This window comes from Syngnathus scovelli, chromosome 2 (assembly GCF_024217435.2).
Source record: "Syngnathus scovelli strain Florida chromosome 2, RoL_Ssco_1.2, whole genome shotgun sequence".
Lineage (NCBI taxonomy): Eukaryota > Metazoa > Chordata > Actinopteri > Syngnathiformes > Syngnathidae > Syngnathus > Syngnathus scovelli.
The window spans coordinates 13,506,755-13,530,813 of record NC_090848.1 but is presented as its reverse complement, the minus strand read 5'-3'; the positions used below and the strand labels follow the sequence as shown (position 1 = coordinate 13,530,813).

At 39.6% G+C, this 24,059-nt stretch overlaps 3 protein-coding genes across 8 annotated transcripts; 1 reads left to right on the top strand and 2 right to left on the bottom strand.

Moving 5' to 3' along the window:
- Positions 1 to 4,809, top strand: LOC125988765 (mitochondrial carrier homolog 1). Of its 2 annotated transcripts, none has more exons than XM_049754416.2 (13): positions 1 to 216; positions 862 to 946; positions 1,195 to 1,301; positions 1,414 to 1,473; positions 1,586 to 1,643; positions 1,762 to 1,813; positions 2,010 to 2,069; positions 2,157 to 2,250; positions 2,637 to 2,684; positions 2,768 to 2,835; positions 3,448 to 3,523; positions 3,595 to 3,709; positions 3,831 to 4,809. In XM_049754416.2, exons 1-12 carry the CDS (start codon positions 70 to 72, stop codon positions 3,658 to 3,660), a joined length of 921 nt encoding a protein of 306 aa, XP_049610373.1. In that variant the 5' UTR covers positions 1 to 69; the 3' UTR covers positions 3,661 to 3,709; positions 3,831 to 4,809. The 2 variants fall into 2 exon arrangements, with proteins under 2 accessions (XP_049610373.1, XP_049610372.1); XM_049754415.2 differs by having other exon boundaries at positions 1,411 to 1,473.
- A 1,711-nt stretch (positions 4,810 to 6,520) lies between these two features.
- Positions 6,521 to 12,690, bottom strand: stk38a (serine/threonine kinase 38a). Of its 3 annotated transcripts, none has more exons than XM_049752971.2 (14): positions 12,599 to 12,690; positions 11,151 to 11,288; positions 11,018 to 11,069; positions 10,789 to 10,911; positions 10,624 to 10,707; positions 10,398 to 10,521; positions 10,172 to 10,326; positions 9,890 to 10,001; positions 9,596 to 9,657; positions 9,276 to 9,393; positions 9,074 to 9,197; positions 8,901 to 8,996; positions 8,398 to 8,492; positions 6,521 to 8,268 (listed from the first exon to the last, which is right to left on the bottom strand). In XM_049752971.2, the coding sequence occupies exons 2-14, from the start codon at positions 11,279 to 11,281 to the stop codon at positions 8,132 to 8,134; spliced, it is 1,413 nt and encodes a 470-aa protein (XP_049608928.1). In that variant the 5' UTR covers positions 11,282 to 11,288; positions 12,599 to 12,690; the 3' UTR covers positions 6,521 to 8,131. The 3 variants fall into 3 exon arrangements, with proteins under 3 accessions (XP_049608928.1, XP_049608930.1, XP_049608929.1); XM_049752973.2 differs by having other exon boundaries at positions 9,899 to 10,001; XM_049752972.2 differs by lacking the exon at positions 12,599 to 12,690 and adding an exon at positions 12,330 to 12,569.
- A 596-nt stretch (positions 12,691 to 13,286) lies between these two features.
- On the bottom strand, positions 13,287 to 23,954 carry dennd2da (DENN/MADD domain containing 2Da). 3 transcript variants are annotated; one of them, XM_049752968.2, is made up of 16 exons: positions 23,773 to 23,954; positions 23,005 to 23,074; positions 22,819 to 22,905; positions 19,116 to 19,196; positions 18,737 to 18,829; positions 18,446 to 18,621; positions 17,984 to 18,096; positions 17,846 to 17,915; positions 17,697 to 17,774; positions 17,401 to 17,541; positions 16,179 to 16,327; positions 15,040 to 15,211; positions 14,913 to 14,963; positions 14,751 to 14,832; positions 14,436 to 14,681; positions 13,287 to 14,253 (listed from the first exon to the last, which is right to left on the bottom strand). In XM_049752968.2, the coding sequence occupies exons 1-16, from the start codon at positions 23,794 to 23,796 to the stop codon at positions 14,186 to 14,188; spliced, it is 1,701 nt and encodes a 566-aa protein (XP_049608925.1). In that variant the 5' UTR covers positions 23,797 to 23,954; the 3' UTR covers positions 13,287 to 14,185. The 3 variants fall into 3 exon arrangements, with proteins under 3 accessions (XP_049608925.1, XP_049608924.1, XP_049608927.1); XM_049752967.2 differs by having other exon boundaries at positions 14,436 to 14,832; XM_049752970.2 differs by lacking the exons at positions 22,819 to 22,905; positions 23,005 to 23,074; positions 23,773 to 23,954 and adding an exon at positions 21,888 to 22,287 and having other exon boundaries at positions 14,436 to 14,832.
- Between the last annotated feature and the right edge of the window lie 105 nt (positions 23,955 to 24,059).

The window sequence follows — 24,059 nt, the reverse complement described above, 5'->3', positions numbered from 1 at the left end:
AATTTCTGACAGTGAAGAGACTACTTCCGTCTACTTCCATCCACTTCTCCGGGGACAAGTTAGCTAACGATGCTTTCGCAAGGAAACAGACAGACAGACGATGTGGAGCAGGATGCGACCCCGACTGGCGTGGATATGGATGTTTCGGTTCTGCTCCTTGGAGCGGGGATGACGGCCGCATTACACCCGCTGTTTTATGTGAAGTTGCTCATACAGGTATCGTTAGCCAACGGAGCTATGCTAACGAGTCAGTCACGTGATCCGCCTGGCTCAGCTGTTCAGCTGTTTTTTTATTCAAATGGCACCACCTCACTTTTAATCTTATAAAACGTGATTTTTCTATAGTAAAATCGATCGAGGGACAAGAACTGCCCCCATTCAAGAACAGTGTGAGCTTTATGACGTGCTTTCACTTTTTTGTCCATTCATTTAGTGTTCAGTATTGTATATGAATAATCAAACACTGTATTTTATTCCTATAAATTAAAACAATTTTGATACTAATTGGTAAGATTAGTTGTTTTGAGTAACTGCTCCTATTCTTTTTGAACATGGAAACTGTGCCGAATCATATAAATATATATACATATGCTAATGCTGGCATCAAATTATCCCAAGTATAAAGAATGATAGACATGTAGTGAAGATGTGCTGATACAGATATTGGTACAGATTTTTTTTTTTACTGTTCTATCGATTAATCAAATAATGGGATATAATTTTATTTGCATTTGGGCTATATACAAATGAGGTCAATACATCAGTCAGAGCAGTGTGCGTGTGATCCAAAAGAGTATAAATTTCTGTTTCTGAATAGTGTGACTGTAACATACAACTATCATCTGTATTGTTTCTTTTCAGGTAGGACATGAACCTCTTCCGCCAACCGTGGGCACTACTATGTTTGGAAGAAGAGTTCTATACCTGCCTGGCTTCTTCTCTTATGGTGAGTGGAATGACGTCTCTTCACTTTGAGTCAGCGAAAGAAAATATTAACATACATTGCACTCGGTGCCCTTGACAAAGTGTTATCTAGTTTAAAAAAAACTATCACTATGTGAAATAATCAACAAACGAAGTTCGTTTTGAAGTTAAATAATTGATGAAGTAACTAAGTTACTTTTTCAAGGTACTGTAGCCATTTGATGTACGTAAAGTTCTCGGCAGCGTGCCATAAATGTGTCGTGTTTGCAGCGCAGCACATTGTTAAGGTGGATGGAAAGAGGGGACTCTTTCGTGGTCTGTCACCACGTATTGCTTCCATTGCCATCGCCACTGTAATCAGGACCAAAGCTAAAAAGGTAAAAGAGAACCCGAATCACCTCATTTTGTTCGAGCAATCCACGGAATATGCCCGCTTATGTGTGTGCGTGCGTGCATGCATGTTGTCTTCTTATTCTTCTCCTTGAGCAGACGGAGCTTGAACCCAACAAGGAGAACAAGCAAACCCCTCTTAGGAAAGTCATGAAAAAGGTAAGGTGGAAAAGTGTTCGTAAAATGGTGAAAACCAAAGAAAGAAATGCTAATTTTGATTTGCTGCAAATGGTATCTTGCCCAACATTTGGTCTCTTCCTGCTCGGTGTAGACCTCTCACGAGATGTTCATCCAGTGCCTGTCCAGAATAGCCACGCATCCATTTCACGGTAAGATGTACAAATGCTTTTCCTACATGTTTCTATCCTATTTTAATGTGTTTTTTGTGAAATGACGTGCATGACTTATGTGAACGTCTTGCTTGAAGACTCTCCTTTCCTTTGACAGTTATGTCAGTGCGTTGTATGGCCCAGTTTGTTGGCAGAGAAGTCAAATACAGGTAGGACTTGGATAATGTCCATCTTGTGAAATTTCCTTCTGCACTGTTGTCACTTGGAATCACATGTGACTAGTATCAATATTGAGGAAAACAAATCACACTTGGATTACAATTCAAGATCATCTGTCCCTTGGAGGAAACTACTAATAGCAGGCAATTGAAAGCCGTTAATGTGAATTTTCTGTTATGTCGACAGTGGAATTCTCAGTAGTATCGGCAGGATTTTTCAAGAAGAAGGAGTCGCTGGATTCTACGTGTAAGACATCTTTGGTAGATTTCACCGCGAGGATGCGCCTAGTGAACGGAGTGAATTTGACCGCTGTGTGGCTTGTTGTGTCTGCAGTGGTTTAATGCCTCATGTGCTGGGCGAGGTCCTCCTCTTGTGGTGTTGCAATCTGCTGGCGCACTTTATTAACACCTACGCCGTTGACGACAGTGTAAGTTTATTCTCTTCGCGTGCGCTTAAGAGTAAGAGTCATCACTCGGGATTGGCTTTCACGAAAACGACAAATCAACGTCGAGTGTGTTTTTATCACAGCTCGCCAAATGATCCTAAAGTGAGGCTGAGAGCCACACGGGACAGTTTGTCGCTGTTTTGTAGCATCAAGAGTGGAGGATGTCATCTTTTAGTAGTGTGTGCTGGGTTTTATAGTACCTTTGTGATCGGTGATACATAATGGCCTATAAGTGATTCAGACACATTACAGACCCATGCATGAAAATAACGAATTCCTCTTTAAAAGATTCTATCGTCAGTATATTTCTTACATTAAAAAAAAAAGCACATGCGCTATTCCCATTCGTTGCGGTTGTGTTTCCGCAGTTAAACCAGGCCTCGGCGGTGAGAAGTTACACAAAGTTTGTGATGGGTGTAAGTTGAACGATGCTACACAACACATCGTGTTTGCCTTGTGACGCAAAGTCAACAGGTGGTGATCTTCTTTCTACCTCTAGTTCACAGTGAGCATGCTGACGTATCCGTTTATGCTGGTGGCTGACATTATGGCGGTCAACAATTGTGGGTGAGTCACTCATGAAAACAAAAGACGGCAAAACATGAATATGGGATTATGTGCATTGGCTGTATTTGTGCAGATTTTTCTATTGTCTGGCCAAATTCCAATTTGATGCCAATATATAACCCAAATTGCACATAAACAAGTGCACAAGTTGTGACAACATGGAATTAAGCAATGATGCAGTCAATATAACAAGTCTGCGCACCCTTTTGTATTCCAATATTCCAAATGTAATTTTATTCCAATAGTTCTAATAGTTTTTATTTTGTATTGAGTTCTTTTAGGATTATTATTTTTTAAATTTAGTCAGTTTCACTTTTTGTACTGGGTTGATTATTATTATTTTTTTTTTAGTTTCATCCCCCACCTGAAAATGCTACATTTTAGTTTAGTGTTTATTAGTCTTATTAATTTATATCAGTTTAAAAAAACATCTTGGTAAGTGTTGTGTTGTAAACATTCAACCAAATTATTATTATTCAATCCTTCATCTTTTTTTAAACAACCATTCACAAATGATTGTATAACAGTTTGCAGACTTTTGAAGTACAAGGTACTTTTTAAATCCAGCGTGAAATGAATGAAAGTACTGTATGTTATTTTTGTTGTTGTCAGTTTGACTGCAGGTCTTCCTCCGCACTCGCCCATCTTCATGTCCTGGCTGCACTGCTGGAATTACCTCAGCCGCAGGGTATTTATTCTGTTATTGTCATCTTTCCATACTGAGTCGCTTGCATTTGAAATCAAGTTCCTTGTGTTCAGGGACTCCTGTTCAGAGGATCCAGCTTCTTCTCTCGCCGCGTGCCAGTCACCTCCATCTGCGAGTGATGTCATCATCGCCATCATCATCATCGCCACGAATTGGACCGTCATTATTGTAAATATTCGAAGTGATATTCAAAATGTTTGCTGGTTTTGAAATTATGAAATGTCACCAAAAATAGAATAGGATAAAAAAAAAAAAAGATTATTGATACTTTGTTTTTTTTCTTTTGAAGGGACGGTGGACGAATGGCTGGCACATAAGTCGTAGTTCTGAGCTCCGAGTTTACATGTTGTCCCTGTGCTTTCCTGGGTTTTCTCCAGGTATTCCAGCTTCCTCCCACATTCCCAAAACATACTACATGCTAGTAAGAATAAGCAGGAGTCATACACAATGGATAGATGGTTGTTTCTGTTTTTTATTTTTTTTTATTTTTAATATATATGTTCACGAGTCTCTTGTTAATGTGTCAATTTCAACTAGTTTAGTAAGACAGGCGTCCTTTGAGTCCATCTGATTCAATTTGGTAAAATGCTTAAGCGCTTAAATGCTACCTCCACAGTCCTCAGGAAGCAAAAAACCTGTCCCTCGAGAACCACCCCCATTTTCCATATTTTGTAGAAGAACAAATATAAAATGTGATCATTTACCTGAGTGACTTTGAACAAAATGTGATGAGCATATTGAACTATTTGCCTGAGCTAACAACACGACAGAAAATTTTAATCAGAGATGATTTTGTGATTGCAAACATATTTTTGGCCTACAAAGCTTGCACGATACAGATTTTACCATGCGTTGTAATTTGTAGCGCTGATGTTTCAGAAAAAAAAAAAAATCTCCCTGTTGCTAACCGTAACTCTTAATTCATACATATTAATAAATTAATTCCTGTGTTACATACTATATTGTTATTTTAATATGGAAACCCGATGTACCAGAGAAGGAAAATGACAGCAGATTCAGAATCAGCGCCCCCCACCCCCTCCTCCCAAAAAATCTAGAAAACTTCACTTGCATCTCTGATTTAAAAAAAAAAAAAACCTAAAGATTTGTTGACCAGTGTTGTTATTTGTGCATTGTGTGATGGGCTTAGGATTTGAAAGGGTTGTGTGAGATTGTTTAATGTTCTGATCAAATGCCACACTTTGCCAAAATAAAAGTGTAGTTGTGACAGTTTATTCAGAAATAAAATAAAGAGCTCCTGACCAAAAGTCAAAGTTTCTATTCCTCTTTGTTTCACCTTTTTTTTCTCACAAACGTACAAAATGTATAACTTGAACAATTCATTGGTTCATTCAGTGAAGACCTCTGTCAAGGTTAACGTGTTGAAACTTTAAATAACATGTTTTGTGCACATTAAAATTTGGAGTTAAGTTCTACACTGTGTGTAATATATTCAATAAAAATGTACCTAGAGTCCTCGGCTGTTGTTTTTAGTTGCAATGAACAATGTGTACCCCTACACCATCAGCCAATACAAAGGAGTAAGTAATATGCATATACTGTACAGACTCTCAAATTCCTTTAGTCCAGACACCCATCTTATTTTTAATTGAATATGTTAATTAGGCTAATCATTGCAACCCTATTGTTGTAGTTTCCTTTCCACTGGCCTAAGCGTAACCCACTCTGCACGAACACGACACACTACTTGTTAAATAGTATGCATAAATTTTGATTCTATTGGATCTTGGATAGATCTGCACAGATCAATCCCTGCTTTGATGCACCACTGTCATCTAGTGGTAATGGGTAGAAGAGTCCTACACACTAAAAATAAAATGTTGAAAGGTGCTGGTGCTGTATTTCTATATTGCCTTTGGTGACATTTTAAACATTCTAAATTAATAAAATAAGGTTTTAAACTAGAATGAGGGTTTCAAAGTAGGGTTTCAAATTCAAATTAGTACTTCAAACTAGGACTTAAAACTAGGGTTAGGGGTGAGTGGTTAGATTATATATATTTTTTACCTTTAAAGGGGTGTCGACCGCCAGTCCTCGGGGGCCGCGTTCCAATATGTTTTCCAAGTGACCCTCGTTAAGCGCACCTGCGTGAAAACTTTTAGCTCCTTTTGAACGTGAAAGTGGCTAAAACTTTTCACGCAGGTGCGCTTAACGAGGGTCACTTGGAAAACATGTTGGAACGCGGCCCCGAGGACTAGAGCTTGACACATGTGACCTCTGACCATGATATTTCCCTAATAAAGTGGCCTGTGATTAGGTACACTTGAAAATGGCGGTGTACCTAATGGAGTGTCCGAGTGATTCCCTCGTTAAGTGCAGGTGCGTGAAAACTTTTAGCTCCTTTTGAACGTGAAAGTGGCTAAAACTTTTCACGCAGGTGCGCTTAACGAGGGTCACTCGGAAAACATGTTGGACCGCGGCCCCGACGAGAGCTTGACACCTGTGACCTTTGACCATGATATTTCCCTAATAATACCTTTAAAGCCTTACTTTAGGTGGTCAATTTTTAAGAAACAAAATCCTAACTATATTGTCATTTTTAAAGAAAAAAAGCCTAACTAAATTAAAGTCTAGGTTTCAAACTAGGATTTGGGTCTTGGGTCAATATAATTCCACATAGTGCAGAATCATCTCAGATTTAATTTTTATTTCATTCAACAATTCAGCATTCTGACTGAATTTCTCAAGAAATTTCAAATATATGGTTTATTATGCTATAGTATTCTTTCAGTTTTTAGGAGAGGGATTTTTAAAAACTATATATTTTTAGTGTTATCTTAAAATATGTTGTGGTACGGTATTAAAACATTACATAACTTATGTTTCATCTTCATTAAATTAAATCTGTGTGCCGTCATTGTCAATAGCTGGAATTAATGTAGTTAAGGAAACAAGATGACCAAGTGCAGAATAATTCATTGTTGCATAGCAAAGGAAAACAACTCCAAACAGCACAAAGTGGTTTAAATAATAATTATAATGTACATCCACCTTCCCAAATCCCCTCACTCACAATTCAAGATGACAACAAAAGCAAACACACGAGAGCATCTTTTGGAGCAACACACAGATCTTTTCACACCAACATGGACTCTATTGCTTTGAAGGAGACTAAGCAGTTACTCAAGTAACAGATGACAACCTTAAAAAAAAAAAAAAAAAACGTACCCTGCCAAAAGGAAAAAGTCCACAGAAAGCTTTTCTAAAATACAATGTGCTCATTGTCTTCATCATATATTACAGGCAACAACAACCCTTCACATAATTAGATATGGAAGCCTTTTGTTCTCATAAAAATAGATTAAATGTCACATGGATGATGTAAAAAGGCAATATGAAGATACAGTCAGAAAATACTTTGCAATGCTAAAAAGTCAAACAAGCAAGCTGTGGGTTCTGAAATGTGTGATGTCATCGGACTCAATGTCACAGCTCCACATAGCATCATTTGTATACGTTGGACCGAACCCGTCTCGTGCAAGCGTAGCTCAAACAATTGTAATTTCCCGTGGTCAAATTTATTATATAGTCGATCAGACATTTTAAAGACAAGCTCATGTTAAGTCTAACTTTTATGTAGACACCAATTTCAATGACTTGGGTGTGATCAAATCAAATTCCTTCTATAGTTAATTCTTGTACATTCAAACAATCAGCATTTGGAATTATGTCATAAATAAACCTTAAGACTTACAGTACATTCATTTTAGAAGACAGCATATTGGATGTTGTGGACATTGGAGCAGTTTAGCCCTCTAATTACAGATCAAGAAAGAACATGATGCATATGCACATGCGCGCGGGCCGAGAGTGCGTTTAAAAATAAACCACTGGGCGAGGACTCCACTTTCAACCAAATGTACAAAACAGAATCTGATTTGTTGAGTTTAGACAAGAAACCTCCAAAAAGGGGAACTACAGGAGATTCTCGGAATAACTTCCATAGGAATGGTTTTCATTTCACCAGTAACTTGTTTTGTTTAGTGTAGCCCCCTTCCGAAAGGTCATCACAGAAGGTGCTATCATAGTGGACTAAATACGTAACATGTTAAATTCCCTCTTGTCATCATCAAGTAAATGTTGTAGAAAACGACCATTTGCAGTTATTACATGGGGGGGGGGGGGGGGGGGGGGGGGGGGTCTTGACGCAGTCTTTGGTTGGACACCATTCAACGCTCGCAGCCAACACATATTTGGACAAAATCCCTGAAGAGAGCACTCGACGCCTGTCAAGTGTCTACTAAATGTGTACAAGCAGTGAGAAATAAAGAGCCTGCTGGTTGGAAAGAGGAAGAACGGCGCTGGCTTTGAAAGAAGGGAATGTGATGTAGCTGGTATTCTAGTTCAAAGCAAACATTCCACTGCTATGTCCACTGGCGTAAAAGTCAAAAGAAGACAATAGAAGAAAATCCTTTAACAGCAGCAAGGCGGCCCTGGAAGCATCAGACAAAGTCAAGACGGAGAGAAATGAAGGCAGCGGTTTCTACGGTGCAGAGCGATCGACGGAAGCCCTTTTCCAAACAAATTCCTCGTCTCGTTCCGGGACAAGGACTTGTTGGTGAGGCATCTTCATCTCTTGGTGGACTTCATGTAGGAAGGGATGGCTCCTCGGGCGGTGAGGCCTTCAAAGCGCTTGTAGGTGTAATTGATGAACACCCAGTCCTTATTCTTCAGGCCGGCGTCCGAATGGTTGGACACCTGAGTGGCTGCGGGGAGACACAATCTTAACGTCTCCTCTTTCTGACGACATAAAGGCGGCAAGAAGAGAGTCCCTAAAATGCCCCCAGCAATTGTGGTTTGTTTGAAATGGATTAAATGTAAGAATGCAGTCATACCAGTTGGTGTGAGGATATCCGACTCGGGGAATTCGTCAAAGTTTGAGGTGTCGTCGATGCTCTTGATCTCAATGGGGATGGCGGCAGGCCTTTCTCTGCAAATTGTCAAGTTCATTTGATGTCATCTCAGAAATTAAATGTGCAGTGTGCAACTACACTGTGTGTATTCAACCCAATCATAACACAGTTGTGCATCTTGGCTCATTCCTGTGTGGTTTCTTTGTCCCCAAACGTCTTTAAATAGCAAAAACATGCTGCTGGGTGTGTACAGTGAGCCACCAATGGGGGCGTGGTCGGCTACATTGCTGCCACATTCTAATCTTGACAAAGACAAAACCCACTCACTTGGTTTGCTTCACTGAGTCGGTAATGTCAAACTACAACAGTGCGTTTACTTTGTTAACCAACCAAATCTCACTTTTTGGGCACATTTTTAGCTGACGCCCGTAATATAATGGGTCGCAAAGTACTGCTCAAATCTGAAATAAAGAACAGTCGCACACCTGATATGGTCATAGTCCACACCCTCAAAGAATGGATTAGACTTGATTTCCTCCACACCCGCCGCACCAATTCTGTGCTCCTCTTCGCAGCAGAACCTGTAAAACAAAAACAACAACAATGACACATATGTTCCTCATAATAGTCTGACCAAAGCAGACAAATGCAGTCCTACCTGAGGATGAGGTCTTTGGCCTTTTCCGAAATAGGCACTTCTGGAGGAAAGGTGAGCGTCTCTCGCCAGTTCATCACTTTCCTGTACGTCTCCTGAGGTGTCTCCGAGCAGAATGGTGGATAACCTGGACAAAGAATAGACCGCACCGTCAACATGCAACAACTGGTACTCCATCTGACCTGGTGGCCCCCGCAGCCCTTACCTATTAGCATCTCATACATGATGACCCCCAGGCTCCACCAGTCACAGAGCTTATTGTATCCATTTTGCATAAAAACCTCAGGAGCAATGTAGTCTGGCGTTCCCACAGTGGAGAAGGCCTGAAAACAAAAAATGATGTCATTGGCTGGAGTTCTTCCTCAATTCGGTTCCAGTGTACAAGATGACATCACTCATTGGTTCATTTCCCCAATTTGAAGTTAATTTGCAGCTGTTTAGTGCAATTTACATTCATTGTACTAAATAGTGAGTTACGCTGGTGTGTGGTGTGCATGCAGAGTAAATGTGCTTCCTTGTTCATACCAACTGCCTCCTGTTCCTCTTCCAGGTCTCTGCTTTCCTCTTGGAGTTCATGTTCTGAAATGCTGTGAAGGGAAAATCTGTCAGTTTTACAAGGCTTTCCAGCAAAACTATTTGGATTACCTTTTGAATGACTTGGACCTCAAGAGTAAAAGAAAAACAAATGACTTTACAAGATGGAAGCACTAAAATTATTACATGTAAAAATGGTTCTCAATTCCTTACACACAAGACCAACCGTGGCTTGACCTACATAAAATCAAATGATGTTACTGATAAGGGAAGAGATTGCCTGACTTTGCTTACTGAGGTCACTGGGTAAGCTGTGGTTCAGGTTCTTGTAGAAATCTGTACGGTGTGCTCTCTTCAGGCCCGTGCACAGTCCAAAGTCGGACAGCTTCACGTGACCCTGAAAAAAAAGAAAAAAAAAAATCAACACGTGGGTGGAGCATCTCTTAGCGTGTAAGAAACTTCCTTTTAGTTATTTTAGGGCTGGCCACGTGACTGAACACCATAGCATGTAACAACAATCATTCTTCTGAACGTGGGTTACAATAGGCCAATTGTTTGGTAACTTACCCTTGAGTCCAGCAAGAGGTTGTCTGGCTTGATGTCTCTGTGGATGAAACCCAGCTGATGGATGGAGTCGATGGCCAGAACTGTCTCTGCGATGTAGAACTGAGTGGCTTCTTCTGTCAGAGTGTCCTTTTTCATCAGGAGGGTCATCATGTCTCCTAAAAGGGGAACAGCAACACTCTTAATTTCATCACATTTATTTATGATTTTCTGCAACACTCATACATACCTCCGGGCAGGAACTCCATGATGAGGTAGAGGTTCATCTTATCCTGGAAGCTGTAGAACATCTTGACCACCCACAGGCTGTCTGCCTCCACCAGGATGTCCCGCTCAGCACGTATGTGACCCACCTCACAGAATCAAACCGACCGTTAAATCAAAGAACACGGGATAAGGAGCAGCGTTGCCTCATCGGCGGCACCGTGACCTCACCGGCGGCACCGTGACCTCACCTGTTCTTTTTCCAGCATGTCAGCTTTGCGAAGGATTTTCATGGCGTAGACATGGCCCGTGTCCTTCTTCTGCACCAGACGCACCTGCAAAAAAAACGAGACATGCTATGTTATGTAGTTCTACAATGGCAGGCAGGATTCAGTGCTGGTAAACGGGTATGTTACCTCTCCAAATGCTCCACGGCCGATCACTTTCAGGGACTCAAAGTCTTCCAAACCTAGTCGGGTACGCTTCAAACGAAGAAAGTCGGTCTCTTTTCTTGCATGCTCAGTGCGCCGACGGCTTTTCTGCAGACACCACATTGTCATTATTGGTCAGACATACGATAACGTGGATTTTTCTGATTACTTCCAACTTTCCAAGTTAAACAATTCAAATCAGATAATCCCTCACTTCTTCATCAGCCAAGCCTTCTTGATCCATCACCTTCTCCAGTTTCTTCTGCCTGAGCAACAATTAAGAGATCTTAGTCTAAAATATTTGATGGAGAAATGAAAGTGACAGTTTAACCATTAACAGCCATTACCTCATTTCTCTCTCCTCGTGCTGAGCGATGAGGTTGCTGTAGAAATTCTCCAGAGTCACCTTGGCCATGGTGACACGTTCCTTGGTGTGGTTACTCATAGAGGAGCATGAGCTCTGGCCCGTCATTGCCATGCTTTACCTAAAACACAAACACGTGGAAGGTGATTCTCCACCGCTGATGTGAATGACAAAGCCCAAACTTGTTCAATTCCTACCGCAGTGAGTTTTGAGAAAAGTCAAGACCAGACTATCATAAAAAGAGGAAGGAAAGCGTGCAGCATTGTGACAGCAGAGTTATGAAGAAAAAAAATAGGGAAATGTGTAAGAACAAGGTGGAGTCACCCCGTACACGTAGTTATATTGTCCCCTCCAAAAGTATTGGAATGGCTTTTCTTTTGTTTCATACTGAATATCTTGATTACAAGACAGCTATGAGACAAAAATTCGGAAGTCCAGCTTTGATTTCATGGTATTTACATTTATACGTGTTAAACAACTGGACAGAGCACATTTTGTTTGAAGCCACAAATGATTTTTGAAACCTTTTGGTCACTTGAAAAGTGGGTGGGTTGACCTACATTTATTCCAGGTTTACAATTGAAACATCTAAATTATATCCTAATCTCAAACAGTCAATGAATGTGACTGTAAGACAAAACTTGAAAAACAAAAAAACAAATGCTAATTTCTTTTGACATTCAGTTTGCTTTACGTGAAAATTAGATTAACACAGAAGTCATTTTGCATCCTGTGTATAACTGGACCACTAGAATTAGTCTAGTAAGAAACATTGCCAGACATTAATGACTAAATATGACGCAAATAAGTTTATGTCATATAAACAGAGATGTGCGTGGGATGACATTACATTTGGGATAGTCACGCATGCCTAAAACAAGACGACCGAAATAAAGAGCAGCAGTACGTCGGACACGTAGCGTCAACTCGGAGTGTGTAAATGGCTTGTGACACCACCAAACAATCGATCAGGAAAACACACGTCACCTTATAAGCGATCGTATATTTGAATCAACTGGGTGCCTTGAAGCAACCGTTCCAGAGACAAATGGAACCAGTTAGCCTTAGCTCTTAGCTTCTTTCAAAGTTCCAGACTGAGTCAAGTTTTGAAGAGTAACGCACGACAGTCCATCAAATACAGTTCAGACATTTTATATCGTACTCAGATTTACTACTCGTTCAGCGACGGAGCATCTGCTTCAAAAGTTTAGGAAACTCTTCATTTCTATGGTTTCCCCCAAAAAAAAAAAAAAAAAAAAACACCTTGATGGCAGTTAGTTGGCTAACCCTCGTTAGCCACCTATTGGCTAAACTAGATCCGAGACGTTTGTCGGACGTAGACACTTTAATAGAGTTTTGACGTATAATCCTAACGCGAACGTATTCGTCTTTGATCAAAAGTTGAAAGGTTGTTCTTTGAAAGTCTTTTACCTTTACCGAAGGTGTTGTGGTTGCCGCTTCTTCCTCTACTGAACAGCGCCCAATGAAACACGCATAACGTGAAGTCAATGGGACACCTAGCGGTCAAACTTTGAAATTGCTTCACCGTCTTAAAAAATGCGTTTCCTCTTCGGACGTCATTTCACTCCTCCAGCATACGATCAATTTTAGATGAATTAAGATTTAGATTTTTTTAAAATTTCCAATTTATGGCCCAGATTTCAGATTTAGTATTTAAAATACCAAAGAGCTGTTGAGCGCTGCCTTAAATTCCACCTTGTCCCTCACCAGCAAAGATATCGATATCAATTAAATACATTTCAAATCATTTTGTTTTATCCCCGTCACGCAGTATTTAATATTATTTATCCTTTGAAATTGTGTCTCGCAACACACAGACAACTCTGTGACAATTATTTGTAGTCATCTAGACTAGGAAGAGAAAAAAGGTCACACGATTAAGCAGAAAAGACATCATCGATGTCATTTAAGTACGCTCCGGGATTTTACACCTGGATGCCATGAAAATTGAGTAGTAATTATTTTTTTCCATCGGCCAATTATTGTTTCTAAAACGCTACATACAGCAGGAGTGTCAAACTCCAACAAATTGATGGATAGCTAGTTTTGAAATCAAAAGTGAATTGTTCAAGTTACTGTAATAAGGATAATGCAAAAATTCTTGTACAAATTCAACATTATTATTTATTACACATGACAATATGAACATTTGGTACACTTTTTAGCAAGTTATCATGGAACATTTGCTTTTGTGGGCCACATTAAAGGTTGTGGCCAGCCAGATTTTGCCACCCGGGCTTTGGGGCCTTTGACACATGTGACATACAGTATTCCATCTTGTACACTATGAAGAAACAAAACATTGAACGAGTAGTGAGGCAGATCATGTGAAAAATCAGCATCTGAGCATCCCAGACCCACGGCCTACACAGAGGCAAAGGTGATGGGAGTGAAAAAGGAGCAAATATCATTTGCACTTGTTGTCAACAATGCATCATTGTCAGCCACATCCTGTGCATGTGGGATTTGTTTCTCACATGTGTGGTTGTGTGCCTCAAAGCAGCATTTCTCTTGGTTCTCATGCTTGATGCTTCTATTGAATCGTGCATGTGCGCTTTTGTGTTTCTGTAAAGATGTTTCTAAACTTTTCAATCTGAGCACCTGCTTGCCTTCATTTTGATATCATCTGGATCAGGTTAGCTTGATGAACCTCTCATGTCACATGTGGCTAACATCTAACTTGCTGGTTGAGGCTGGGGGACATCTGGTGCTTTGTCATGTCATAAAAATTTTGATTCTGAAGAAAAAATACTTGTCAACAAAGTAAACAACAAAAAGCAAATGAAAGGGTTGATTTTCAATAGACCAACTTTTTAAAAACGGTCTTTATTTGATTGAAATGATTTCCTGCTCACCAGCAATTGACTGTAAACCAGTGTTTTGACAAAGTAGCAGCAATACAGTATGCAAAAAAAAAAAAGTAACAAAAAATGACAAATAAAAACAGTGCAACATCCATTATCTATGTACTCCATTATATACACGCAATGCGACAAACTAGTGTTTCTTGCTCTTTTCCTTTTTCCTCTTCTCCTGGTATTCCACAATCTTTTTGTGAAATATTCCTACAGGTGGGAAAAAAAAAATCACAAACTTTAATACACAGGAAGAGTTTTTCACAATCACGAAATGCACATTGACTGGATTGAAATGTTATCATCCCAAGTTTCTTAGCTCCTTTGTGGACGCTACAAGTTATTGGATAAGGTAAATGGGAGAGTGCAGCAAACCGTGTGAAGAGCCTCACCCTGCTGTGGTCCAGTCTGTTGTTGCTCCACCTCCTGGATGAACAAATCAAACATCTGAGTCTGGATGAACTTCTTGACAAAGTGCCGTGTGGTCTTTGAGTCAATGGCTTTGTAAAAGCTCCTTTTCTCAAATACACTCTGCCCTCCCGTGTGACTGCATTTCACGTAGGACATATAATGACCGACTGTTTTCACAAAGAACAGCAGGAAGGCCTCGGACACCACACGGTTCAGATCTTCTGTTGCTGAAACAGAAGACAGCAATGTGATGATGAATGAATGATGAATTATATTTAATAGTGCAGTTGACCTACATGAGCCTTTTTTCCTCTGACTGAGCGCCTCTCGGATTTCACTTTGCAGCTTGGGGGGAAGAATAGAGTGCTCGTCACCAATCTGCAACAGGGGAATTATAGAGCTTTTTAATTTTGTTTTATGAAATTGAGACAAAAAAAAGAAAGAAAATTGTATCTTACAGAAACAATGAAGGTTTCTTTTCTGTTCTCTGATAAATCCACTATCAGTAGCTGTGGGGAAGAAAGGCCAATAAATATTTGTTTTGGATCAGAAGAAGCAAATTGAAAATATCTTGCTCTAACTTACGTCGCTTTGGTCAGTGACAAGATCAAGGAGCCGTTTCTGTACTCCCAGCAGGTATGGCGTGGGTGCCATCACAACATCGATTAGGATCTCCGGAACTATGGAGATAAAGGTGTGCTGCCAGGTAAAAGGATAAAGGAGGGCTGCCACTGCATGAATGACCTGGGATAACGTGCTGACGGGAAAAACGACGAGAAAGATATGTTACCAACCCACATTGTTAGGAAAAATGATGTTGTATCTATTTATGATTTGAATTCAAATATAAATATATAAATATTAATATTTTGTGAGTGGCTTTCATGAATGTTCCTCATGTTTCCCCACAAGCCTTTTTCAGATGAACAACTAGCAAAACTAGTTTTTCTGGTTTGTCTGTGATACAAACAAGGCAAACAAACTATTCTGATATGAATCAGTTCAAAAATAAAACGTAGCTAAAATGAGGGAGTCGCTCTATGAATGAAAATGCATCAGCATTGAAATCATATTTTTCAAACTACATTTATTAGCTCACCATCACATATTTGCCTTGGGAGACCAACCAGTTTTATTTTCAACAGCGCTAAGTAGTTGTGGTCAGGAATGCTAGTAAATAACTGTAATTTGACATCTGTATCATTTGTCATAAAAGAAGAAAAATAAAACACGCAATTTGAAAAGATAATATTTTTGCACAAAACATATTTGTATTAAAGCACTATCTACATACTGGTAGAGTAACCATTACAAAAATATACAATTTAGCTCATTAGCATTTCTTACAATTTAGGGTAGCTTTGGCTTTTTTGAATTTTATACAAAAGACTCAAGAAGAAACATTTGAATGCTATTCTATAGGGGTTATAGTTTCTATTTTATAATCAATTCAATGACAGACTAAATATATAGAAACAATGTAGGAAATTATACTGTTTTGATTGAGCAACAAAGAAAAGAAGCAGGTTGTCATTCTGTTTACACGTAATAACAATAAGGAAATTAATGGATGGTGGATTGAGAAAAGTGCAATACTGGACATTTTAGGTTACCCTCTGATGCCACACAATCTCAATTCTCCAATATCAGTAACAAAAAAAATGGGTGTTTAATTCAAAATCACTTGAACACTGACAATTGAGTACAAGGTGAGTGCGCATTACCCCAACTCCTCCGCAATGAAAACGATCCGTCTCTCAAGGACTGCGGCCGCAAACACCAGCAGCACCTCCTCATCTGTAAGGCAGCTGAACAGCACTTCAAAGTTGACGTGTTCCAGCCAGGAGTCCAGCGGCCGCGTCAGTTTTATAATCTGAGAAGATTAACACTGTCACTAACACGGTTTGACACGGGTCAGCACCCAGTTGGCATTTCGATGACTTTCTATTATCATACAGCGGCCGTGTGATGATAGAAAGAAGGTTTCCGATGACTGTGTTTATTCTTAGGACAGTTGCGGGTTAATTCTCTATTCTGATCATGTGATCAACACATAGCGCAATTATAGCGCAGACATTGGCAAGCATCACTGAATAGCTGAAGCGAGTGAGAGCTGTTGAAACATGGTACTTGGCTTCATGTTCCGAGGTGTAAGTTGAGCAATGTAGGACAGGTTGAGACACAAGTCCAAAAACAAACACACCCACCTTCAAGGAAGAGTACGCTGAAGTCACTACAACAGCTTGGCCTCTCCTTTGGTGTCAAAGTATTTGGTGACATGTTTCTCGAGCCACCATAAATGTGAAATTTAAGATGCACAACTCGATTGATAATACATGAAAGCATTGGGCAAAGTAAAAAATAACGTGATGGCACAAGTGTGCAGCCTCTTCATTGAACCAATCATGTTCAAATATTGAAATTGGAGTCGCTACATCCTTGTCAGAATTTGAAAGTGCCTCCAGCATATGGAGCATTTTAGTAAAATGGCAGGTCAGTGCTGACTCCCATTTGACACAAGTTTAAAATGAGACATTGCCACATCACAAGTCATAGAGGACGTGAACATTTGTGCAACCACATTATTTCAGTCGTTTAATGTTACTTCCCCTCTTGTACTGATTTGTTTTTTTTAATTGAGTTGGACAGGGTGTAAATCACATTCAGGGTGGGGAAACTTTTAATCAGTTTCAATGATCAATTATTAAAAAAAAATATTAAAAACAAAACAAAAAACCCCTCCCCCCCCAAAAAAAATAAATAATATATATATATATATATATATATATATATATATATATATATATATGTGTGTGTGTGTGTGTGTGTGTTTGTGTGTAACATTATATTCACTGTTTGATTTGAATTGATTTTTAATCGTAAGACAATAATCAAAGTCCAGCGACTACTGATAACTGCTAAGCGGTGGCGTGGCATTGCTCTGACCTCAGTGCCCGACTCAGGAATGAAGCTTTTAATCTCCACAGTGTTTCCTGGAGCTGGGAATGGAGCCTCCCGCAATTTCTGCATGAATGGGTAAATCATAGCCATGGAGATCTGCCGTCTCTTCTCCACCTCATCAAAAATCTGGTCATAAAGAAAAAGAGAAGTCAGGAGGCAAAGTAGATATTGGGTACACAGATACTGGACTGGATTTGTCATTTCATTATGAGTTCCGTGCAGAAGTGATACTTGCAACGGAACACGGAGGTATATTTGGAATACGCATTAGTTTCAATCACCTTTGAAAACAGGCCAAAGCAAGCTAAGCTGCTGATGATGCAGTACGCCTCAGGCGGGCGAGCCCCCTTCCCACCAGGCTGCAGGTTGGACAGTTTAGTGCTTAGGAGACATTACCACTATTTCCTGTTCACACGGTCGACAAGCTAACCAATAGACGCCTGCAGTATCCGTTTCTTCGGCTGCCGTCAATTTCCGTTAAGACGAAGGAGAAGGTCTCACTGCAAATAAACATGACGATGACTGAAAGAGTTAAATGTTAGCAAATGATTGTCAGAACTGTTTGTACCTGTGATATTCGGTCAAAGGGGCCCATTTGATACCCTCTGGGAAGCAGAAGAGCGTGATGGCCTTGAGTGTTCGCTCTTCTTCCTCCTTTTGAAATTTGGCCATTCCATCCCGCTGCACGAACGCACATGCACAAAAGCACACGCACAATTGCATTGAGTGTGGCCGTCTTCCAATGGGGACTCTGGATTAGGAGGAGAGAGACAGAGCCCCACCATATCCAGCCGTCTGTTTTGTTTCTTTCCGATACGCATTCTATATACCATAAGGAAACTTTAGTATTGATTTGCTCATGCTGTTGTTTTGATAAAGTCCTATAAATTCACATCACTAGTCAACACTTCTTCCCATTACATTTTGAATATGAAACATGGAAAACAATATATGTGTCCCATTGTTTACCCCCTCACCAATGTTGTCATGTTCAAAATAAAAGTCCTAATCCAATCCTGTACAAACCAACCTTAGGGAACTGGTAGGAGATCTGAGGTTCATAGCAGTTGCCATCCTTGCTCTTCTTGAGGCTGACTACCACCAGGTACTCGAAAAAGTACTGCCCACTGACGAAACGTCGTTGCCTGGTTGCTTTGTCTTCTCCTATTAGGCCTGGTGGCTCTGGGGGATCTTGATCTTTCACTCCTTCAAAAACATGTCAAAAAATGGCACCGTTCTTCAATTGGGCTGAGCCATTACCATACAGGCATAATCAGATCTATTGAAAATATAATTTAATCAAATATAATGTCAAACTTACGATCTCTTTTGCCTTTGCGGAAAGAAGACCACATGGCACTTAGCCTCTTGAGTGCTTTTGGTCGTCCACTCCCATCGTCGCTTGGGAGGGTGCCTGTTAGGAAAGTCATCGATGTTCAATCCGGTAGTGAAATATTTACACATCGGTATGAGTATATTCTCAAGTGCTATTTGGTTTTCAGTGGCCATTCATACATCAAGCAGAAGACTCAAAACCACACTGCCTATGATAATAATAATAATATTAATGAATTCTAAAATTAAAACTTCAATTAAACAAACAAGCAAAACCACATGAATCTTATTTCTACGTTTGAGATTAAGCACATTAAATATTAAAACAGGAATGGCAGGAATAGTTGTTTACACTTTTGGCTCACATTCAAGATGTTTCAATGATTCGTGTTTGGATGAATGATTGACAGCAACATCTGAGATCAAGCTGCTTTGGGGCTGTGCACCTAGAAAACACACAAAGGTGAGTTTATAGATTTTAAAATGAGCTCTTCCAACAGACCCTTAATTGTCAAGCCACAGCAATGCATCAAATGAAATCATGAGGACGAAACATATTCGAGGACATTCTTAGACTCTCAACAGATTAACGAGACTCAACAGAACTGTGGTTCAGCCGACAGTCTCCATAACGCTGAGCCAAAAAGTAGTAGAACACAGATAAACCGTTACAGTTCATTCTGAGAGGTTAATGGCATAAAAGCACGGGAACTTTCTCCAAGCTTTGTTTTGTTTGAGAGCACTTTGACAAGATTCATTGAGGTCAGCAGCAGGAGGTGATTAATTTTGCTACTGACAAAGTCATCAGTCGTAAAGTGACAATGAATACATTACTCCTGAGCAGAATAATACCTTTACTGCCTGGCTTACTCGAGAGATTTGTGGTGACTCGATGAAAGAAGCCTCTCTCGAGCTGTTTTGGGCCTTTCATTATATTTTCTTTTCTGGCTAAAGGCACTTAAAACACCTATATTAAGAGTGCAGTAAATTAAAATAGCAATTTCCAGCATTGTTAATTGCTCATGTTCACATGATTTGCATTCTAGCCTTGCACATTCGCTTAACTGATGGGATTTTATTACTGTATGTTTTTTTTAGTTATGGCAACGTAGTACTTCACTAGTCGGTCCTAATAATTCTTCGAGCGTGCTAAGGCGCTGGCAGGCTGCTGAAACATTTGTTTACTTCATACTTCAGGGAAAGAATTTTCATACTTGCACATCTCGTAGGATTACAAAACAAGCTCCAAAAGAGCTCTTGCAAAGTCATACTTTAAATGGCAAAAAATGGCCAATGTTATTTTAACCCAAAAGTGGCCAGAAAAATAGCATTGAGGTTGATAAATAAAAAAGAACATTTTGCTGCGATTGAACTTGACAGCCAATAGCGTGTCTGAAGGAGAGTTAGACTAACTACACTACAGGAAAAACCAGTTAGGTCGCCCCCCCACCCCTCAAGGGTCGAATACTTAAAATCCTCCATGAAGCACTGGAAAAGTAAAGTCATATGCGGCAACCTGAGCCTGAACTACAAAAACAAGTTGAACATTAGAAAGATATCCCAGCAAGTTCCAGTCATACACAACTGCTTATTGTTGACAGTAAGCTGATTAAATGTTGTCTTTTGGATGCTTTAAGTGAACCTGTTTACATAAAGAGGGTGGTGAAGGCAAAACATGACTCATTGCATGAAAAACCGGCATCATTGTCCGAAGGATATTCCCACACAAATTCCCAATGCTGCAAGTATTTCTCGTCTGAAATAATTGGGTTATATTTATTAGCAAAAAAAAAAAAAAAAAAGTCTTGTTAAACAGCCTAGAGGTTCCTGAACAAGTCACAACAGCATGCTGTCGATTCAAAGCTAAAGGGAATGGAAAATCTGTCGTGAAGAGGCCAAAGTCCACTTCTAAGGCATTAATTCATTATTGGTTAACTTCAGAATCAATGCCAATATCAAAACAACAATTGCAGCTTTTTGTAATTGTGCTTCATCGCAGTTCTTATTCTATGTCAACAAGCACATTCATTTCACAGTTTAGATGGAGTCAGACAGGAAGGATTTCACCGAATGAATAAAAAGCAACATTCAAGAACTAAGCAAATAACAAAAGTTTAAGCCTAACTCAGTTCAAGGCAGCAATGTTAGTGAAAAATCAAAAAAAATTGTGATGTGGAAATGCAGTAAAATCCTAAAAAGGAGCTTAAATTTCCATATGAAGTGCTGCATGATTACATTAAAATATCTGTCAACCAACACGTGTTGCTTTCCACAGTTCAACAATTTCAACTAAGACTACAACTGAGTATCTGATTTCCAAACTCACTTTTTGATCCTGAAATAAAAAACGATGCGTCATAAACAAAGTGACAAGGCAATGTTTTCATTGCAAAAGATTTTAGCAGTTACTGTGTCCAATCAGATTGCTCTGATGTCACACCTTTACTGCGGATTTTTGCATTAGGGATTTTCTAGTAAAATGACATCATAAAACTTGTTGTTGAAGGTGCTAAGTCACCTTCATTGACTTGATCTATATATCCCACTACGCACCTTTGGTAAGATTAAGAGCTCTGATTATTTACAAACACTGCAAAGTCTAAAATATATATGTATATATCCTGATGCGCAACATGAGGGCTGATATCGTGATATCGTGATATTTAACAGTTACCTTGCGTCTTTCCAAACACATCTTTTTTTCCGCCACAACCTGATACATTTGTGGATGCAACAACATTAATTGGATATTCATATGTATGTATTGTCTACTTTTTCACGAATAAGTGTTATTGCTGCAGATATTTATCTTAATTCTGACGTCATCGACTGGTGATTTACTCTGGGGGCCCGATTGACAGATTCGGGTTGCGCCGCCATTTGGAACGGAACTAGGTCGTAAAGCGAAGACCAAAATGTCTTGCACTTTGTTGATTTACGGTTTTTGGCTTGATAATACTCATACTTTGTGGTATAAAGCGGTACGCTGCTCAGTATCTGTCAAAACCCGTCTAGCTAAGACACCTGACGGCAACAAATATTCCGTTCAGCTTTTTGTCGATGCGATCAGCTCCATTTCTTGAAATTTTAACAGTGCCAAATAAAAGCAGGTACATTATATCGACAGTATCACTTACTCCATCTGTTTTTGAAGTCACTCAGGCGGCGTCCTGCACGTCTTCTCTTTACCGTTTCACTCATCGTTGCCTTACTCCTTTATGCAAACTTCTGAGTTGTATTTGGCAGGAAATAGACTAAACCAACAGAGGCAGCGCATGTTCTTCATTCCGGTTCACGTCAAATCCACCACCATCATCTTTATGCGCTTGTGTGCGCGTCTCGCAGTCCGCACCTCGTGTTTGCACACTACCGAAGCAGTGCTGCCTTCACGTTCGATCTGCTGCTGTGGGATTTCTCATTGTCTGCTACCTTCACTACATCTGTACTGTTTGAAAATGTATGCATCGCTCAAGTTGCTTATTTTGAGGGGAGTTCTGACAGCTAAACACTGAAGTGAAACATGCTTCATCAGTACCGGAGTGGTGAAGGATTGACTGGAGTTAACTCACTAATGTCTACACTCTGTTCCTTTATTTGAGAAATTGTTTTTCTAAACTTTGTAGATGAGTGAACAAAGTCAAAAAACATCATAAACGAAAAAGTTACAGTCATGGTTGAGATCTTGATTAGTTTCAGTCTTGGGGTCTTATAAGTGGAAAGCACATTATAAGATGCTCATTGGGATTTTCGGAAGATTTCTGAATGGCTGGTCCATTTCATAATTATGATTATTTATCTTTGCTGCTTGTTTATAAAATGTTGAACAGTTGTTTTTGGATAGTTGGGCCTTTTCACAACCATTATTTGAATTTTTGTCTAAAACTAGATGATTTTGGTTTATTCATTTGGACCTGAATGCTGTGCAGATGTAATGTATCTCTGTGAAAAACATGTTTTGTGGTCAAATTTAATATAGGCTATTTAATTTTGAGAGCTGCATTCAATACTTCAACCTGCTGGCTGTTTTATAATTTTGTGTTATAGAAAGAAGATAATAATGACCATTACCTCTTCGTGAGAACTCTCTATTTGATGAAAAGTACCATGCACCCCTTTCTCGTGAAGCTGCACCTTCTTCGATATTGGTGTTCCTTTCTGCAGAAAGAGTTAGCATCAGACGAAAGCAGATTTTGTAGATGTCCTTCAGCTTGGTGTTCAATGACTTTAACTGTCAGTGGTTTTTCACAAACTCACTTTTCATGCTTAAAGATGACAAGCTGAAGCTTCTCCTCCTCCAGTTGCGAGGCAGCGTCAGCCCTGTGCCCTGCACGACCAAGAAACAAAATCAAACTTAATTGTCATTACTTCATTTTGTCATGTTCTCTGAATTAGTGCCACCACTGAGGAATAGTAAGCAGTAACAAAAGGGACCTAATGTTTTGTTGGTTGTGGGGGCAACTGGAGCTTCTGCTGATAACCAACACGGAGAACATGCAAATGTCACGGGTGTTAATTGTGGATATAGCACCGTGCCAAAAAGAGCTTGTTGTATTCAGGATCGTAGCTTCGCTGGGGTTGAACTTTGGGTGGGAGTTTCCCCAAACAACCATACGCAGTCACAATTTAGTCTTCAATGAACCCAACATGCAAGTTTTTGAAAGCGGAGAGCATACTGTACAAACTCAACACTATAAATTAATTTGATTCCCTTTAAATGAACTGTCCCCCAAGGAGAACATAATATTCCATCAGATAGTTATGTTTTTTTTACACACCACACATCCACCGAAACAATGATTATTTGAAAAGACAATACAAATGAACTGTAAAGTAACTTCTTTTTTTCTTTCGCAACATCTGACCCTCTTGTGTTCCTCCATCCAGGAAATTTCGAAGGTTCAAATATTAACATCAAATTACTTTAATGGTAAATGTTGCCCCATAAGAGACTGAGTTTCAAACAAGTGCGACAAAACTAAACTACAATCCAAATAGCAAAATATATCAAGAGATAAACCTTACCTGCTGTGTGCGTGAAGTGTCCATGTTTGAGCTGCTCAAAAAGCGTACTCATCAAGTGTCATTCACTTGAACGTGCTCTTTCATTGTTCTTTTCATAATGCGAGCAATGCTGTGTCTGCTATTAAGCACACGCATAATAAGGAAGTGCACTTGTCCAACTATTGTCATGCTGGGATTTCCTCTTTCACTAAGGCGAAAATGCAACGATATCACGGTGCGGCTGTTTTCTGAAACTAGCCTGATAATATTTCTTCAGAGGTCACCCTATTTGAGATTTTTTAAAAATT